Here is a 15,677-nt window from a genome sequence, read left to right as displayed (position 1 = left end):
ATGCAGAATGCGGTCATCACATGGTAGCAGACCACTGCCACATTTGATGGCCGCTTCGGCTTGTTCTGACTATGCTGCTAGTCACTGTGATGGCCGATGCAGCAGCGTAGCAGACGACAGAGCGTTTGTCAAAACCAGGCAGTGTCCCGTTTCCACGTGACGGCCTTCTGCATCATCACGTCACGACACAGTAGAACCGAAACAGAAACTGGCCGAAGATAATCTATTGCATTTGATACACAGATAATCTGTTGCACATGGTTTATTACCGTGTGTAGCGAACGTTTATTGCAAAAGCAGCAATAAGGGTTGAAGTGAAAATTATTGCCCAATCTCCCTGACATGTATTTGCTGCAAAATGCTCGAGCACGTTATCGCCTCTCACATTAAATGCAGTAACTTCTTTTACCCCAAAACAGCATGGATTCCGGAAAGGATTTTCTAGCAAAACCCAGTTACTAGAATTCACATCAGACTTGCACTTTAACATGAACAGTAACAAACAAATAGACTGCATCTTTCTAGATTTTTCAAAAACATTCCATCTTGTAGCCCATGGTCATCTGATATCTAAACAATCTGTGCTGAACCTGGGCTCACTAACTCTGTCATGGCTTCATGATTTTCTTTCTAATCTCCAACAGTTAACAGTTGTCAATAACTTTCGCTTTTCCTCTCTGTGACATTATTCCTGGTGAGCATCAAAGCAGTGTACTTGGACAACTGCTTTCTTTAATTTACACCAATGGCGGCACCACTGTTGCGCCCTGCATGACACAACCGGAGCTAAATTTAGCTTTATGCGCAGCAGTCACTGTGGTGAGGCAACCTAATTGGTGCAGAGGGCAGCATTCAGAGAGGAGCAGCTCAGCAGTACGTTTGTCCATCCAAGCAGGAATGGTAGTGTTTGAGAGAGCTCCCTGTGTCAAGTATAAACCATCAAACTCAAACTGGTGCTTATCAGGGGTTATAAAGCCTACAAGTGTGCAATTTCTTGCAGAAATTTGAGGTTTTCTCCGCTACAGGCCCTTTGCGTTCACACGTTAGGGTCCAGAAATGGTAGGAAACGACTCAGGCAAAACGAAGGTATATCCAACGCCTCTGAACACAGCGAATCGCGTCTGACACCATAGGGAGTGCAAGCACAGGAGCCCCAACCACCCAAGAGTGCGGCAGGCTCGAGCAGAGCCGGGTAAGGTGCCAAGATAAAATGATTTAAATTGTTTTATCTAGGGACTATCTAGGGTTTTATCTAGGGCAGAGCAGTCTCAGGTGCCCTAGTGCCCAAACAATCTCTACGAAGGGGAGAGAGCATGCTTGCAAAGTTAGATCGCAAGACCCCCACTAGCTGTAACATAAGTTAGTCGTGTAAGTTTTCGAATGCACGGATAAGTGAAACTTGTGTATTTGGTTATGTCATTTCTGTAACTTGGTGCCAATACACCATCTGCAGCATGCACAATATGTTTCACATGCTTCTCTGTGGCTGCGTCCATGATACAGCCCACATCTTTTTTTTTTTTTTTCACTAGGATTTAGAGGTCTAGAACCATCGCTCAAGGAGAAAATAAATAAATAAAGAAAGAAAAGAGTGCCGAAAATATCATGTCAGTACTCCCTTATTCTATTGTACATCATGAGCAGTCTCTCCAGAGCTCGACTGCTGCTTATACTATACACTGTACCTAAGCATTGAGAAGCGGTGAGCTCATTTATTTATTTATTTATAGTACCCTCAGAGTAAATATACAACTCTGAGGGTACTATAAATAGCGTAAATATACAACTCATACTTGCCTTAACACGGCATTGCTCAGGGCTAACTTTGATTTCCATATTCAAACACATGTAAAATGAAGAAATGCTTTCGTTAAGCCAATGGACCGATTTAAATGAAATTTGCTGGATATGAGAGATAATTTTAAATTCTACCAAATTTAGGAAGTACAATCTGGATTAAAGAACCAAAAATAGAAGAAAGAACCAAGAATTTTCTAAGTTGAACCCCCCATCCTCTAAGTTGAACAAATAGGTAACTCTGCACCAAAAGACAAGTATTGTTTTTTGTTGCAGATACAGATATTATACAGATAAACAAAACAGATATTGCAGTTCAATAAACTGCATCTGTTAAGTAACTAAAATTGGCAAATATATTTGTGCTCATAGCTTAAAAGGAACGGTTACAATATATACGAGAATTTTGCAAAAACATTTATTACAGGGTGGTGTGTAATACATGTGCTTTAAATGTTTCAGCCTAGGTGCAGTTTACGGAATTGTGACAATTTTTTATTGCTAAGTTACATGTTGAAAACTTGATTAAGAGGAAGCTTTAGCTTGGGGATACCCATCAGCATCGTTGTCTGCTTGAAACATATTATGGTAAATTGAATATTAAATTATTTAGGGCACTCTGAGGGCTTAGATATGTGCTTTTCTTTCCCTCTCCTTTTTTAAGCATAGTCTAAATAAGACTTCAGAGGCCAGATTTTATCCAGCTGAGCTACCGGATGTCACTTCTTATGTTTGGAACAATGCATTCTCTTATTATTTATAGTGCTCAAGAATCATTGTGCCCCATGTGGTTTTTTCAAACCATACACAGAGCCAAAAAGATTGGAGGTCGTTGTATTGTGTTCGTGCTCTGCACAAGACACATTGTAAAAATGACATTAATAAACTCTAGATTCATGCCAGCAAAAACTTTGCTCATGCTTGGCACAAGAGGTACTTCAAGCAATATACTGATTTTCTTTTACTACTACTACTATTATATTTTATCTACTACTCTTCTTTTATGACCTGTGGCCACAGTGGTTGTAGGGCCACTTTGGTAAATGTCACTGTCTCATTCATTTGACCTGTTAGAACAAGACTCTAATTTGGGAGAAAAATTATTTACCGTACTAACATTTGTGTGCTGTGTGTATCCTTGTGGTTGATGCCTTAAGTTGCTTAATGACATCTTTGGGTGCTGTTATATCTCCAAAATTAATGGCACTAAATGCAACAGTGATGGTGGAGCCTTTCCTCCTATATGGAGGTCTGACATAAAATTAAAGATCATATATATATATATATATAAGTTTGATGTCCCCTTACTATAATAGTGGAAAATGACTACAAGAAAACGACAAAGCACAACTATATGAGTTAATATTCACTTTTCTTTTAGTGTTTACTTCTGTCTTTCTTACTAGCAATACATCATACAGTTCCTGAACAGACTTTTCACGTGGCTGTCAATTTTGTTACTGAGTAAGTTGCTGAAACAAATGAAGAAACAATGTGTGGTTCAGGCAATGATAGCCGGAGTATGCATGCTGCAAGTAAATGAAACATTAAAACACGTAAATGAGTAAAATACATTAAACAGTTAATGGCATTAAGTTGGTCTGTAAATGGCTGTAAATTATAAGGCAGTTAACCTTTTTGCACTCATGTGCTGGTGAACGCAGGCGTCAGGAATGGGAGCATGCATTCTGCAAGAGGCTAATGAAAATTTATCCATCCGACATTAAGCCTGCCCATGTGAACAGCTTATAATTTGCACACTGTTCAGGCAGTCCATACATGGAGGCGAAAACGTTATGCACCATGAATGGCACTATCAATAGTTGTTAGCACTTTGAATGGTGAAATCCACCCTTCGTAACACGAAACCGTGGCCCACAATAGTGCGCTAGTTCGGCGTGAAGCTGATCAGCTGAATGATCACTTGAAGTGCGGCTTCTGTTTGTGTCTTCGTGCGGAACGGTGCGCACATCATCGAAACCACGACGACTGTGGCAAATTTTCACACCACGGGCACTGCCTCTGCCAGGACTTGACCGATGGATGTCCAACGAAATCAGCCTCACCTTCTCGACCTCTAAAGAAAATGTTTTTATCAAGAGAACAGCTTCTGACGGTCATCTCTTGCTGCAAGGAACACTCAGAGAGGACCGGATCAAATCTCGTTTTGGCCATCGGTTCAGAAAGCACGGACACTGGGCTACTTTTAGAAAGCTTGCGCAGGCAGCTACGAGGGAACCAGCGCATCATGTGCAGTGTTACTAGTTCACGCAACTCATGATGACGATAGACTGCTTTTCTGTTTGTAACAGCTCCTGTCCTCTAGCCGCCGTTTTGAGTCAAGTCAAAGTCAGGATACCGTGTACAGGCAAAGCCAAAGGAGAAGTACTGATCGTGCGTACAAGACAACGAAAAAACAATACAGACCAATGCATAGTTATGGGTTGTAAACTCCTTAATAGTGTTCAGCTGAAATATAAAACACGTGGGGAAGTGCCCACCATCATTACCGTTCGGGGACATAGGTCGTGATCGCAAGCTGATCTTTGCAGAGGTAATACGACGCTGCACGAGGTGGGCAGGCAATCCGTGAAAGCAGACGGCAAGCATTTAGAACTTTGGTAAAACTTTGTACAGAACGCACTACGCCAGCCATTCTTGCTTGCCGGCTGCCCTTCGGCGTGTTTCGCACTCCCTTGAGGGATTTTAATGCTTTGGATTGATGCGGCTATAATGGAGAGCGCGTGAAAAAGAGCCAACGTTGGTAAGTAGTGATGATGATAGTAAAACATACACACGCATTCACGACTAAAATTTTTGTGTGCCACATGACATGGAGAATTTTCTTTCCTCCATGCCACATGAGCACTAATCCTCGAGGACGCGCGTCTCCGTATCAACTTCTTCCCTCTGACCACCGGCTCGTGTGCTACTTTCTTGGTTGTGTACTGTGAGCAACGCGAGGGAAAATGACGAGAGCAGACGACACGAATTCATTTAACGCTACGAGAATAGTTTGCGAGGCAACACGATTAGTCACTCTGCGACTAGAAAGGCACCTGGAGGTCATTCTTTATGCTGCATAAGGCTGACACGAAAGTTCAGCAAGGCATATGAAGGTTTGACCTACAAGCCAACGGTGCCACCAGCTGCTGCTTACGCTTACGATGCGTCTCACGCGTTGCGCAACATGGCTTCCAAGCTTGCTGTGCGCGCCGCTTTATCTCGGAGGCCATGTACACAGATAAATAGATAAAGGCGTAGTGGCGCCACGTCGGGGCGTCCGACTTAATGCGACGGACTGGATTGCCCTGGATTCGTACTTCTGTGCGCCCGGAGGTGCTCGCGACGAAACCCACGAAACAGCTGGCGAGCTGGCAGCTTGAGCCACGGCGGCGGTGAATCTTTGCTGCAGCGCATTCACGCGCGTTAACCGGGGAGCATGCCGCTGTCGTACGCAGCATGGCCATTCCGGCCGCATCTTCTTTGGAGGCCGACGTGCTAAGATGCGTCGAACGGGGCTGGCAAGCAACATTTTAAAAGCAACAGCGAAGAAGCCGCCACACACGGGAAACCATGTGAGTGGAAAGCGTTCGCTTGGAAATATTATCTCTTTGCCAGCGTGTCGTCTCCTCCGTGCAGGGCTATGGGCTTGGGCAAGCTGATCGGCTGCGTGCTGGTCATGTGGCTACTGGTCGTGTTGATGATCAGCGGCCCCCTGTTCCACAGCGGTGAGCCGGACGAGCAAGTGCTGGCACGGCTCACCCGGGCCGTTGGGGAGCTAGAGTCGCTCAAGCAGCAGAACGAGGAGCTGCGCTCCCTGCTCAACGCCATCAAGTGAGCTTTGCCATTTGCCGCTCAAGTGGGTGGGCAAGAAGTCCTGAAACGAGGCGGTTCGCGCACCGTTTTTTGTGCATCGCAACCCTTTTAGCACGCACACCTCCGATTAACTCATATACGCGCCCTGCGGTGGTTACGTCATGACACGTCGTCTGCCACACTACAACTGTGGTTTTGTCAGAGCGCTGATGGGCAACTAGGTTGGAATAGCTTTTTTTTTTATCCTTCACACGCGCGCACATAGCAGCTTCTACATGCGATACCGGTCCTCCGCCTATCCTGCGAGTTTCCTACTCTGCAACTTCCATGTTTACTTCCCATTGGTCACGCGTGAAGCTGATGGCCATCCGACCTGGTTGAGCGCTTCTGCAACATTTTGTCGAAATGCTTTCAGTGTCTTGTTCAGAGATTGCATGCACATTTCCTAAGGGCTGGCCCATGTGCTGCTTTCTTGCAGAGAGCCGACCCGGAAGGAGCCAAAGGAGCCAGTTCACCAGAAAGCAGGTATGGCTCCATGCAGGGGAGGAACAAGCACAAATAATTTCTCGCAGGGAACGTTTAAAGAGAACATCGCATTACTTTCATGGCGTGTCCCTTCTCTTTGCTGTACTGTGTGCAAAAACAAGACGTGTTGCGGGAATGCCACCTGTCAGGCAGGATTAGGAATGGGGCACCAAAATATGCCTGCTAAAAATATAAAACTTAAAATTCTGCGGTTTTGCTCGGCAAAATCGCAACATAATTGCGAGGCGCTCCATAGTGGGGGACTCCTGGTTAATTTTGACCGCCTGGGGTTCTTTAACGTGTACTCAATGCACGGTACACCGGCGTTTTTGCATTTCGCCCCCATCGAAATGCACCCACCGTAGCCAGGATTTCTTCCCGTGCCCTCGGGCATGTGTGCCTGCTGTTGTAGAGAATGAAGCTAGAACTTACTCTTTATTTGTTTATTTATTTCACCCTCAAGGCCAAGGGCATTACAGGGGTGAGTGGGTAAAAGATGCAAGCAAAAGAAAAAAAATGCAGTGATAATAACAACAATGAAAAAATTCAAGCAACACGTTAGTATACCATGCTGGATAGTGCATCGCGAGAAAGTTGATTATCATCAATAGATGCTATGTTGGCAGGAAGGTGGCTCCATTCAATTGCTGTGTCGCATAGAAAAGAACCAGAAAACGATTTTGTTTGACAGAATGGGGTGCTTACTTTATGACGAAAACCACTGCTATGCGACATGTTCTGCACTGATAGAATAAATTTTTGAAGAACAGTATGGTGGTAATTTTATGAAATAAATTCAGGTGTCAAAAGTTTCAATGAGCTGCAAAAGATGGGAGGGAAAGGCTGTTATGCTTACAGTACAATTACAGATGGAGGATAAAATGAGCTGAGTTATTCTGCACAAGCTCAACAAGTATTGCAGAGTGATAGGGATTTGCAGAAAGCCAGTAACCCTGTGGTGCATTCAAGCGATGCTGGTTTTCGGCCACCATCATGAGGGATTGACACGGGGACATTCTAGTAGCCGTTTGCCTGCCCCATTGCATACTTGTATGCCTTGTGCTGTTTTTCCAGCTTTCCTTCTCTGAGATTCGATGTGCCGATCTACTGCTGCATGCCACTATGCAAACATTGTGTTTACATGGGATGATCCTGCCATAAGGTATGTGATAAGTGCGCAACATTCAATACAGCATTTAGTGCACTCATTTCGCCTGTGAAATTGGCCACTGCGTGGCCATGCCGACTGTTCGTTCATTTATTGTAACAATTAAGTGTAGCAGCTTTTATTCAACAGCCACCCAGTATATTTAAACGAATGTGTGCAGCACACATGTGGCTATTAATCTGCTTTTCACAATCATGTGCTACAGCACTGTCGTAATGAGCTGGATCACTCAGGTAAATTCATGTAGGTGACAGCAATCACATTTCTTGAGCTAAGGATGGGATGCCAGGCAATTGTGGCTTTGATGAGCTGAAACAGGTTTTAAAAAAATATAAATGAGGACAATGGAGGAGGGAACCAAATGTTGCCTTGTGTCTGAACAGGGTTATTGGCATTATGCAAAAAGTCTATAAACACAATGGTGCACTGTTTGCTGGTAGTAGCAATTTATTGCATTCATAGGGAACAAAAAAAAGAACGAAAGTAAAGGCTGTGGCCATAATAACTGTCTCACCTTCTAGTGGATGAGCTGTTGGGAAAAAGTAGAGCTATGGAATAGAGAAAGAGGAGGACATAAATAAGAACTAAGGAACATAACTATTTATACTGCAAAGTAACAGCAAGAACAAATGACTTAAATAAGACAATCTGGTGGACGACCCTCCCCTTACCATAATAGATGCACATCCACTTGGACGCACTGAAGTGTGTTGCTCAGCCTCTTACCACAGTTATCTTCTTCAGGAACGTAGCCTAGCTGCCACGAGTTCTTTTGTGAGACTGGGCAATGCCATCGAATAACAGTAGCGTGGCCTCAGAGCCTGTGGTAATGCCCTGGTTCCCATAGGTACTTGGGGAATTGTGGAGTGCAGGCACTTGCGTTGGGCCACGGAGCATGAGGTAACCTAAGCATTGTACGCACCAAAATTGAGGCAGGCACTGTTTCTCACAAGTACTAGCAGCTGCCAGGTATTGGCACTGGTCCACATACAACCTAAGTTTATGTAAGCTGAGCATGTTGGTTTGTTGCCAGTATGTGAACCCTTGGTTCCTGATGGGCCTCGGTGGGCTGCTCCTAGTGACGTGGGTGACCGGATGTTGGATGCTGAGGGGTGCTCGAATTGCCGCCCATGCATAGTCTGCGGTTGCGATGCAAGAGCTCAGTTGGGGTGCACGTGCCATAGCCGTTAGGCAGCTGGCATCCACGTTTCCCACGAAGCTGTCTACTATGCCACTGCCTTTTATGACTAGCTCATACCTGCTCGATCCGTAATTCCCACTGCCCAGTGTAATCACACAGGAACAACCCAGCAATGTGATCATGACAGGTTGCTTGATGGTAGGGCGCACACAAATCTTTTGGGGCAAGATATAACCCACAGGTCACCATGCAGGGTGCGGTGAGCCCAGCTTGGAGTATGAGGTGCGCCGGCGCAAGGTGGCCAATGGTGTCCAGGAGCTGTGGTTCTATGCGCGTGCACAGCTCAAGAAGTTGCTGCCCAGCCTGAAACAGGAAGACAAGGCCACCCTGCAACGCATTATCGATGATCTGGCCGTGCACCGCCGGTAAGTTCCACATTGGTCACCTTCTGCTTGAGGTAGAGGCAGCTTTGGCTTTTGAAATTTAATCGTTTCTCAACAGAACTAACAAAGCCAACTTTGTGCCTCTGCATCTATGCCTTGTACTTGCGGCATGTGCCAGTGTAACCACGGTCGTTTATTTATTTATTTCACAATACTACAAGCCAGATTGACTCAAGCAGGAGTGGATTATGATTTTCTAAAAATTTGTAAAAAATGCGGGTACCAGATATACAGCATTAATGAGCAAAAAACAAACGAGAATGAGTACTCACACTAACAAATGAACAGGGTTATATCTCTGCCCTTATAAAAAGATGATTTCAAACAAAAAGCGTACGAACACAACAACTTATGTTCCAAGTCCTTACATATGGTACTTGCAGTCCCTGTGTATCCAAAGCTTTTGTCCTGTGTCCGTATTCTTGACTATCACTTTTGCAGATGTGATCTTCAGTACACATTGGCCACCTAATGGAGTTAAGTGTGACGAATGCATTTTGTCAGCAGTTAGCACAGTTCTTTGACAGTATGCTCGAGGTAAACGTTGTTGGTTCTTGGTTCATGTTCAAACCACTGCGCCGCAGCACCATCCAGCTGGACCTGGAGGAGATGCGCCGGGCAGACGGCCACGACGCGTGGCGGCAGGCCGAGTCGCGTGCCCTGGCGGACTTGCTGCGCTCCCGCCTGTCGCAGCTGCAGCACCCCGCAGACTGCAGTCGAGCGCCCAAGCTGGTGTGCAGCCTGAACAAGGGCTGCGGCTATGGCTGCCAGGTGCACCACGCCACTTACTGTCTCATCACGGCATATGCCACGCGTCGCACGCTGGTGCTCCACTCCAAGGGCTGGCGCTACTCGGCCGCAGGCTGGGAGAGTGTCTTTCTGCCAGTCAGCAATAGCTGCACAGAGGCCGCGCCAGGCGTGCCCTGGTCGGCCGAGATAGCCAACGCACCCGTCGTCGAACTGCCCATCATCGACAACGTGCAGCCGAGGCCGGCTTTCCTTCCCCTGGCTGTACCTGAGGAACTTACAGCAAGACTCACGCGGCTGCACGGGCAACCCGCTCTGTGGTGGGTGTCACAGGTGTTGGGCTACCTGCTGAGGCCGCAGCCCAGCCTGCAGCGCTTCTTTGACCAGGCAGCGCGCGAGATGCACTTCCAGGGACCTGTGGTGGGTGTGCACGTGCGCCGCACCGACAAGGTGGGCACCGAAGCTGACTTCCACGGCATCGAGGAGTACATGGAACACGTGGCTGACTACTTCGAGCGGCTCTCTCTGAAGGGAGGCAGCATGCCCCGTCGCCGCGTTTACCTGGCCACTGATGATCCCAAACTCCTGGCAGAGGCACGCAGCAAGTGAGTGCGAGGGCATGTGTTGACTGCACCGCCACAGTGTATTTCAAGTTACTGTCACCTACCTGGTTCAGGGTGGTATCTGTCCTTCATCGTCAACCACAGTGGCACCAAATGTACAAATGCTGCTCTACGGAGCAGCCATGCTTTAGGCGTGCCCGAATTAACCTGGCAATGGCAGAACATATTTAAATTATTGAGTATTTGATGCCATAAAGTAGACCACAAATGTTTGCTAGGCCCATACAGCCAGTCTTAATTAAACTATGAAATTTTTTAAGGAAGAGGCTTTTACTCCCGAAATAAGGTTTTCCTCGGTATCCTCTCTTGCCCTCTTTGAAAAAAGAGAAAGAGCATCCTTATCGACATTTAGCAGAAAGGAGCAACAAGGCCACATGGGACAGGGCGAGCACTAGTGCAAACTTCAGTCAATATTGAGAGCAGAGCAGATTGACACTGCCTCGAACCGACCTATGGCATCTGTAGTGTCGTGACAATGACAAGGCCTGTGGCATTACAGGTATCCGGACTACCAGTTCTTTGGGGATAGCCGCATTGCCAACACGGCGTCCTTGGGACAGCGTTACAGCTCGGAGTCTTTACGGGGTGTCCTCCTTGACATCCACATGCTTTCCCGCTGCGACTACCTGGTCTGCACCTTCTCTTCTCAGGTACCTGGCCACTTTTGTTGATACAGGCAATTTGGCTTGTACGTCTTGCAATATCATTATGCTTGCTTGCCATAAACCTGTGCTATTTCAAAGCAATTACTGCTGGTTGAATAGTACATGAAGGTATGTACCGTCATCTTAAATTGAAACCTGAATGATAAACTAGTCTGAACACCTCTTTCTTTTAAGCACAAGTGCAATCATTCTGTAGCCGGTCTTTGAGCATGGTGTGGACCAAAATGCAAATTAAGCCACTGTTACAAATGCAGCTGAAGATGGAAACGGAATAACGCATCCTAGTCACTGTTGATTTGTTCGCATTAGACTTTCTGCTGATAGTGCAGTGAGATCTGGATATAACGAGCATAACAACACCAAAAGCTATCTTGTTCTGACATATGGTTATAGTGAAAACCCAGAAGCTTATATGGAAAGTTAAGTTAAGCAAATAGGATAGCCTTTTTTAGAAGCAGTATAGTATTATAGCAAATGAATGCATACAGGTGAGTGCCACAAAACAAGAAAGCACTACACGGACTTCAGTTCTGAACATTTGTTTACTGAACCAAGCCTACAGGGTTTTTCGTTTACTGAAACAATCCTATGGGTTTTTACTTGAAGAAAACTACAGGGGTTTCTTGAAATAAAGTTTACTTGAAGAAACCTTCAGGGGTTCCTTCAAGTGAACTTCGCACCTGAAGCCCAAGAAAAAAAGGCGGAGTTCCTGTAGCGCTTGTGTTATCCAAGTTGTCAGGTTGCACTTGCATTGGAGGACTCTCTTCGCAGCTTCGCAACTACCACACGTCAAATCCCACCACCGCGTATTTGTCATGCGGTGAAGCCAAACATCAGGAGACATGTGTGGTCTCCTCGCGACGCTCACGGTGTGCACGCTCAGATTCCGCGCACGGCGGACGACCACCGCGGGTTCGAACACTCCGAGCCACCACGCGTGCAGGGCACCGCGTCCGCGCCTGCTCCGGCCCGCTCTGTGTGCCGACGCGCAGCTGCGCGCGTATGCGCCCCGCCGGCCCCAGCTTAGGGGAAGGCGAGACCGCGCGCGCAGCAAGGGAGACCCTAGGCAAATCTCTCTAGAAGTCACAAAGAACATTTATTAAGGTTGGACTCAATGCAGACACACGTTTTAACATCACGTCCGAATCTGAAGTTAGTTAATACACAAAACATGGCCAAATGGTCGCCAGTGGCCGCTAACGGCGCACCGCGACAGAGAGAGAACAAAGAATAAAGAACACCAGCATGAAGAGGCTGCCTATCCTTCAATCAGCGCCTGCCATCGCGCGCCGCACAGCAGAGAAAAGGGAAATAGAAAGAAACGACAGACGAACAGACGGGGGCACGATCGGCAGGCGCTGCCTCAGGACATCGAGACAACGGAAGAGTGCGCGCGCCCACCGAGGCCGGGACCCCGACGAGCTGAAGTAACCATTGGCCGGCGGCGGACAAAGGGGGCTGCCGCCGGCAGAGAGGAACACGTACGCACCTTCCGACGCCCCGATGTGGTCTCTCCTCGGGCCCCGTCTTGCGCGCGCTTACCCGGAGTGCACGCAAGCAGGGCCCGAATCCCACCAAAATGTCGGCCAATGGGGAAAGCCTGTTGACCTTCCTGTGGGCGGGATGACAGCAGAGTGACAGCGTTTTATGACCCGCTGCCACCCCGTCCAGGCAAGGAGGGAAGGGACACGGAGACCCCACACAACCACCGTGAGAGCCAGAGACCCCACGCATGAAAACAGTGAGGGGAAGATGAAGGTCAGGGGACGCGAGAGAGTTGAATGTAACCACACTGGTGTCTGGTGCCGGCATTGTGTTCACCCCCTGGTAAACTATCATAGTTCTGCCCAGTAATGAGCCATGGCAGAGTGAGGCCTGTAGCAATGCAACAAGAAGTGTGGTTGCACACGATTTCAATACAATGAAATTTCACTGCCACCGCGAAAGAATACCTAAAGAACAAACGGAAATTTCCACAAACACAGATGATCGAATGGTTGAATTACAAGCGGCTGCTTGCGAATGCACCTCTCAAACGGCGTGCCACGCGACCAAGAGCAACCGCCAAAACAGAGCAGTGTCATGTTCCCTACAAAATCCGAGTGCAATAAAATACTATCGCACACCACCCACTGTATGCTTCGAATGTGAGTGAAAGCGGGCGAGGGTGAGCTGGTTTGATGGGCGCTCTTCCCGCGCGAGCAAGGTCAAAGGGGTGAAGGGGGCAGGTTTATGCACGTCTCCTTTTCTAGCACAGCCCTGGGTGCGCATGGCTGTCACTGTGACTGAGCGCATACGCAGCCCGCATGTCCTGCTTTTGATTTAATCTGCCGCACGTGCAAAGCGTGGGTGTGCCAAGATGGTGTGCCATCATGTGCACTGTCTTCCCGCTGGTTTAGTACTGGAGGCTGCGTAATCTCGAGTTTCAGATACGCGTTTAAGCTAGAGGCAGACAAAGCATTCGCTCCCCACTTCTGGCGCATTTCATGAGAGCGTGGTCCCGCTATGGATGACACTATCACCCGCGGGGGCAGAGTGGGCGTAAAAGTGTGGCTGGCTTTGCGTCGTACCACTGATGTGAAGATGTTGTCGACACCGCTTGAGACGGCATCGTTCGTCGCCGACTCTCAAATTCCACAAAATGATTTTTTTTTCTTATTCTAATGTGCTTTTTTCCAATTGCCCAATAATTCGTAAAATTCATCTAAGAAAAGTCCGTTGGCATAAAAGATTGAATAAAAGGTGGCATAAACTTGCATAGAAGATTGAATTTCAATGTATTGAATGTTTGATATAACAAAGCCGGCCACCAATTTTACCTGCTTCGTTATATCAAGGTTTAACTCGTAAGCAAGCTGATATGCGGAATTTGTGTGACTTTGATACACAGTTAAAATACATGTTTGAACTTAAAAGAGCAAAGGGCTTTGTGCCCAAGGGGTATAAAAAAAGTAGCTTAGGAATAGACAATCAGATTTGTGTAGCAAATTAGTGCTATCATTTTGTGCAGATAAATACTGCCTAAATGTTGCTTTTTTTTATTATCACCTCGTGCATCGAGAAAGTGATTAGTAGCAAATAATAAAAAATGTGGTTTTTATTGAATAGTAAATTTACTGGCTTAAACTGGTTCGAATTGTTCTATTTTCTATTCCAGAGCTTAACTGGAACTGAGGCAAAATGTCTGAACCATAGCACAATCTGAACTGAAAAGAGTTTCAGTTCATCATCCTGGTTCAGACACCTTGAACATGTGATGCACGATTCATTTTTCACTGCATGATCTGGTTGTTGGCTCTCCAGTGACTATTCAAACCCATGAAATCGATGATACCACCTATCGCAATTAATAACTGAGATGAATTTTATGAGTCCATGCAAACACAGCCATATCTTCATACTCAATTTTAGTGGTTTGTGACTTAGTCTGATCTCTATTGAAAAACGCACAGGTTTTTATATGGGAAGCCTACATGATCATACAGGGATCATGTGGGAAATGACCCATATGATATAGGGGAAGTTTTTGTATGAGAGAGAGAGAGAGACAAAAGGGAAGGAAAGACAGGGAGGTTAGCCAGTGTAAATGTATTCCCATGTATTCATGACGCTTATGTGTTTTTTCAATGGAGATACACTGTCCTGCAGCAGTGTAAGTGGGTATATGGTTGCACGTACACAGTCACAATGTGCTAGAAGACTTGTCATATAAGTGCTGCCACCTCTGAATTTTGAAACTGACTCGTGCGCAGGTCTGCCGCTTGGCCTACGAGATCCTGCAGCTGTCACACGTGGATGCTGCCGACCGTTTTCATTCGCTGGATGACATCTACTACTTTGGAGGCCAGAAGGCCCACAACCAGATCGCCATATACAACCACACTGCCCGCTCTTCGCAGGAGATCGACATTCGTGTGGGTGACACCTTGGGCATTGCAGGCAACCACTGGGACGGTTTCAGCAAAGGCGTTAATCGACGCACGGGTCGGTCTGGTCTCTACCCGTCATTCAAGGCTGAGGAAAAAGTTGACTCTGTGCCCTTTCCCGTGCAGTGACACTGGCTTTTTTTTACCCGCTTTTATGCAATCTTTTTCTTCTGTGTGTCGGAGACGGTTTTTAACACTTGCTGTTGTGCACTCCCGATGTGCCACTGGCAAAACAGGGCCACCAACAAGACTCCTGGGAATGTGGACAGCCCTTCTTACTTCTTTAGGTTCTTGGCAATTATTTTGTGCTTGGAAAATAATAAACTATTCGATTGATTGTACTGTCATTCCTCGTGGATGATTTTAAAACACACAGAAACAGACCTACGTGCGAGTGTCAGGGCTTTACCTTTATTACTCTAATTTAGCGCAGGCAGTTCCTTTGTTCCTATACCATCACAGCTCTGAAAGTAAAAACACCTTGAGCAAGTTGGTGGGTACATGGTGTAGCCAATGTAGTGCAAATACTGTAAAACAAACCCAAAGAACAGAAGAACGAAAACCACAGATGTGGTAGTCTCGTATGCGCACATAAATGCCCACTCACAACTGATTTATTGCAGTCCCTCAGCAGAACAGAAGAAAAAAAGATGCAGTACAGATACACTCATGCTTAGTTTGCTTCATGCGATTAGTTTGCCTGATGGAGGATGTCGACCTAATTAATGTAAGTCGGCTTCTGTTAATTTGACTCCGACAAAACTGATTGAATTACCCGATGGGTCGAACTGCATAAGAGGCAGAAAAAGTGGCGCAACACATC

The 15,677-nt window shown here is 46.6% G+C and overlaps 2 protein-coding genes across 2 annotated transcripts in view; one reads left to right on the top strand and one right to left on the bottom strand.

Annotated features, from left to right (window-relative positions):
• bsf (bicoid stability factor) overlaps positions 1-4,525 on the bottom strand; it is a 56,490-nt gene extending 51,965 nt beyond the window's left edge. Inside the window, exon 1 of the mRNA XM_075699758.1 lies at positions 4,308-4,525. Within this exon, the coding sequence (XP_075555873.1) occupies positions 4,308-4,453 (146 nt within the window). The 5' untranslated portion in view covers positions 4,454-4,525. The remainder of the gene's footprint in view (positions 1-4,307) is intronic.
• Positions 4,526-5,140: 615 nt separating this feature from the next.
• Positions 5,141-15,191, top strand: LOC142588218 (alpha-(1,6)-fucosyltransferase-like). The gene is made up of 7 exons (XM_075699760.1): positions 5,141-5,375; positions 5,440-5,634; positions 6,095-6,141; positions 8,704-8,875; positions 9,478-10,245; positions 10,763-10,913; positions 14,681-15,191. Coding segments are annotated over exons 1-7 (1,638 nt in total). The 5' UTR covers positions 5,141-5,373; the 3' UTR covers positions 14,984-15,191.
• The last annotated feature ends 486 nt before the right edge of the window (positions 15,192-15,677 follow it).

The sequence above is a fragment of the Dermacentor variabilis genome, chromosome 7 (assembly GCF_050947875.1).
Source record: "Dermacentor variabilis isolate Ectoservices chromosome 7, ASM5094787v1, whole genome shotgun sequence".
NCBI classification, from domain to species: domain Eukaryota; kingdom Metazoa; phylum Arthropoda; class Arachnida; order Ixodida; family Ixodidae; genus Dermacentor; species Dermacentor variabilis.
The sequence above is the reverse complement of the archived record's forward strand: the minus strand, read 5'-3'. Positions and strand labels throughout refer to the sequence as shown.

Bases quoted from the DNA above. Each gene is read 5' to 3' on its own strand.
- LOC142588218 (XM_075699760.1), top strand. The intron at 5,635-6,094 runs GTGAGCTTTGCC...GCTTTCTTGCAG, and splicing joins TCCCTGCTCAACGCCATCAA to AGAGCCGACCCGGAAGGAGC. The intron at 10,914-14,680 runs GTACCTGGCCAC...ACTCGTGCGCAG, and splicing joins TCTGCACCTTCTCTTCTCAG to GTCTGCCGCTTGGCCTACGA.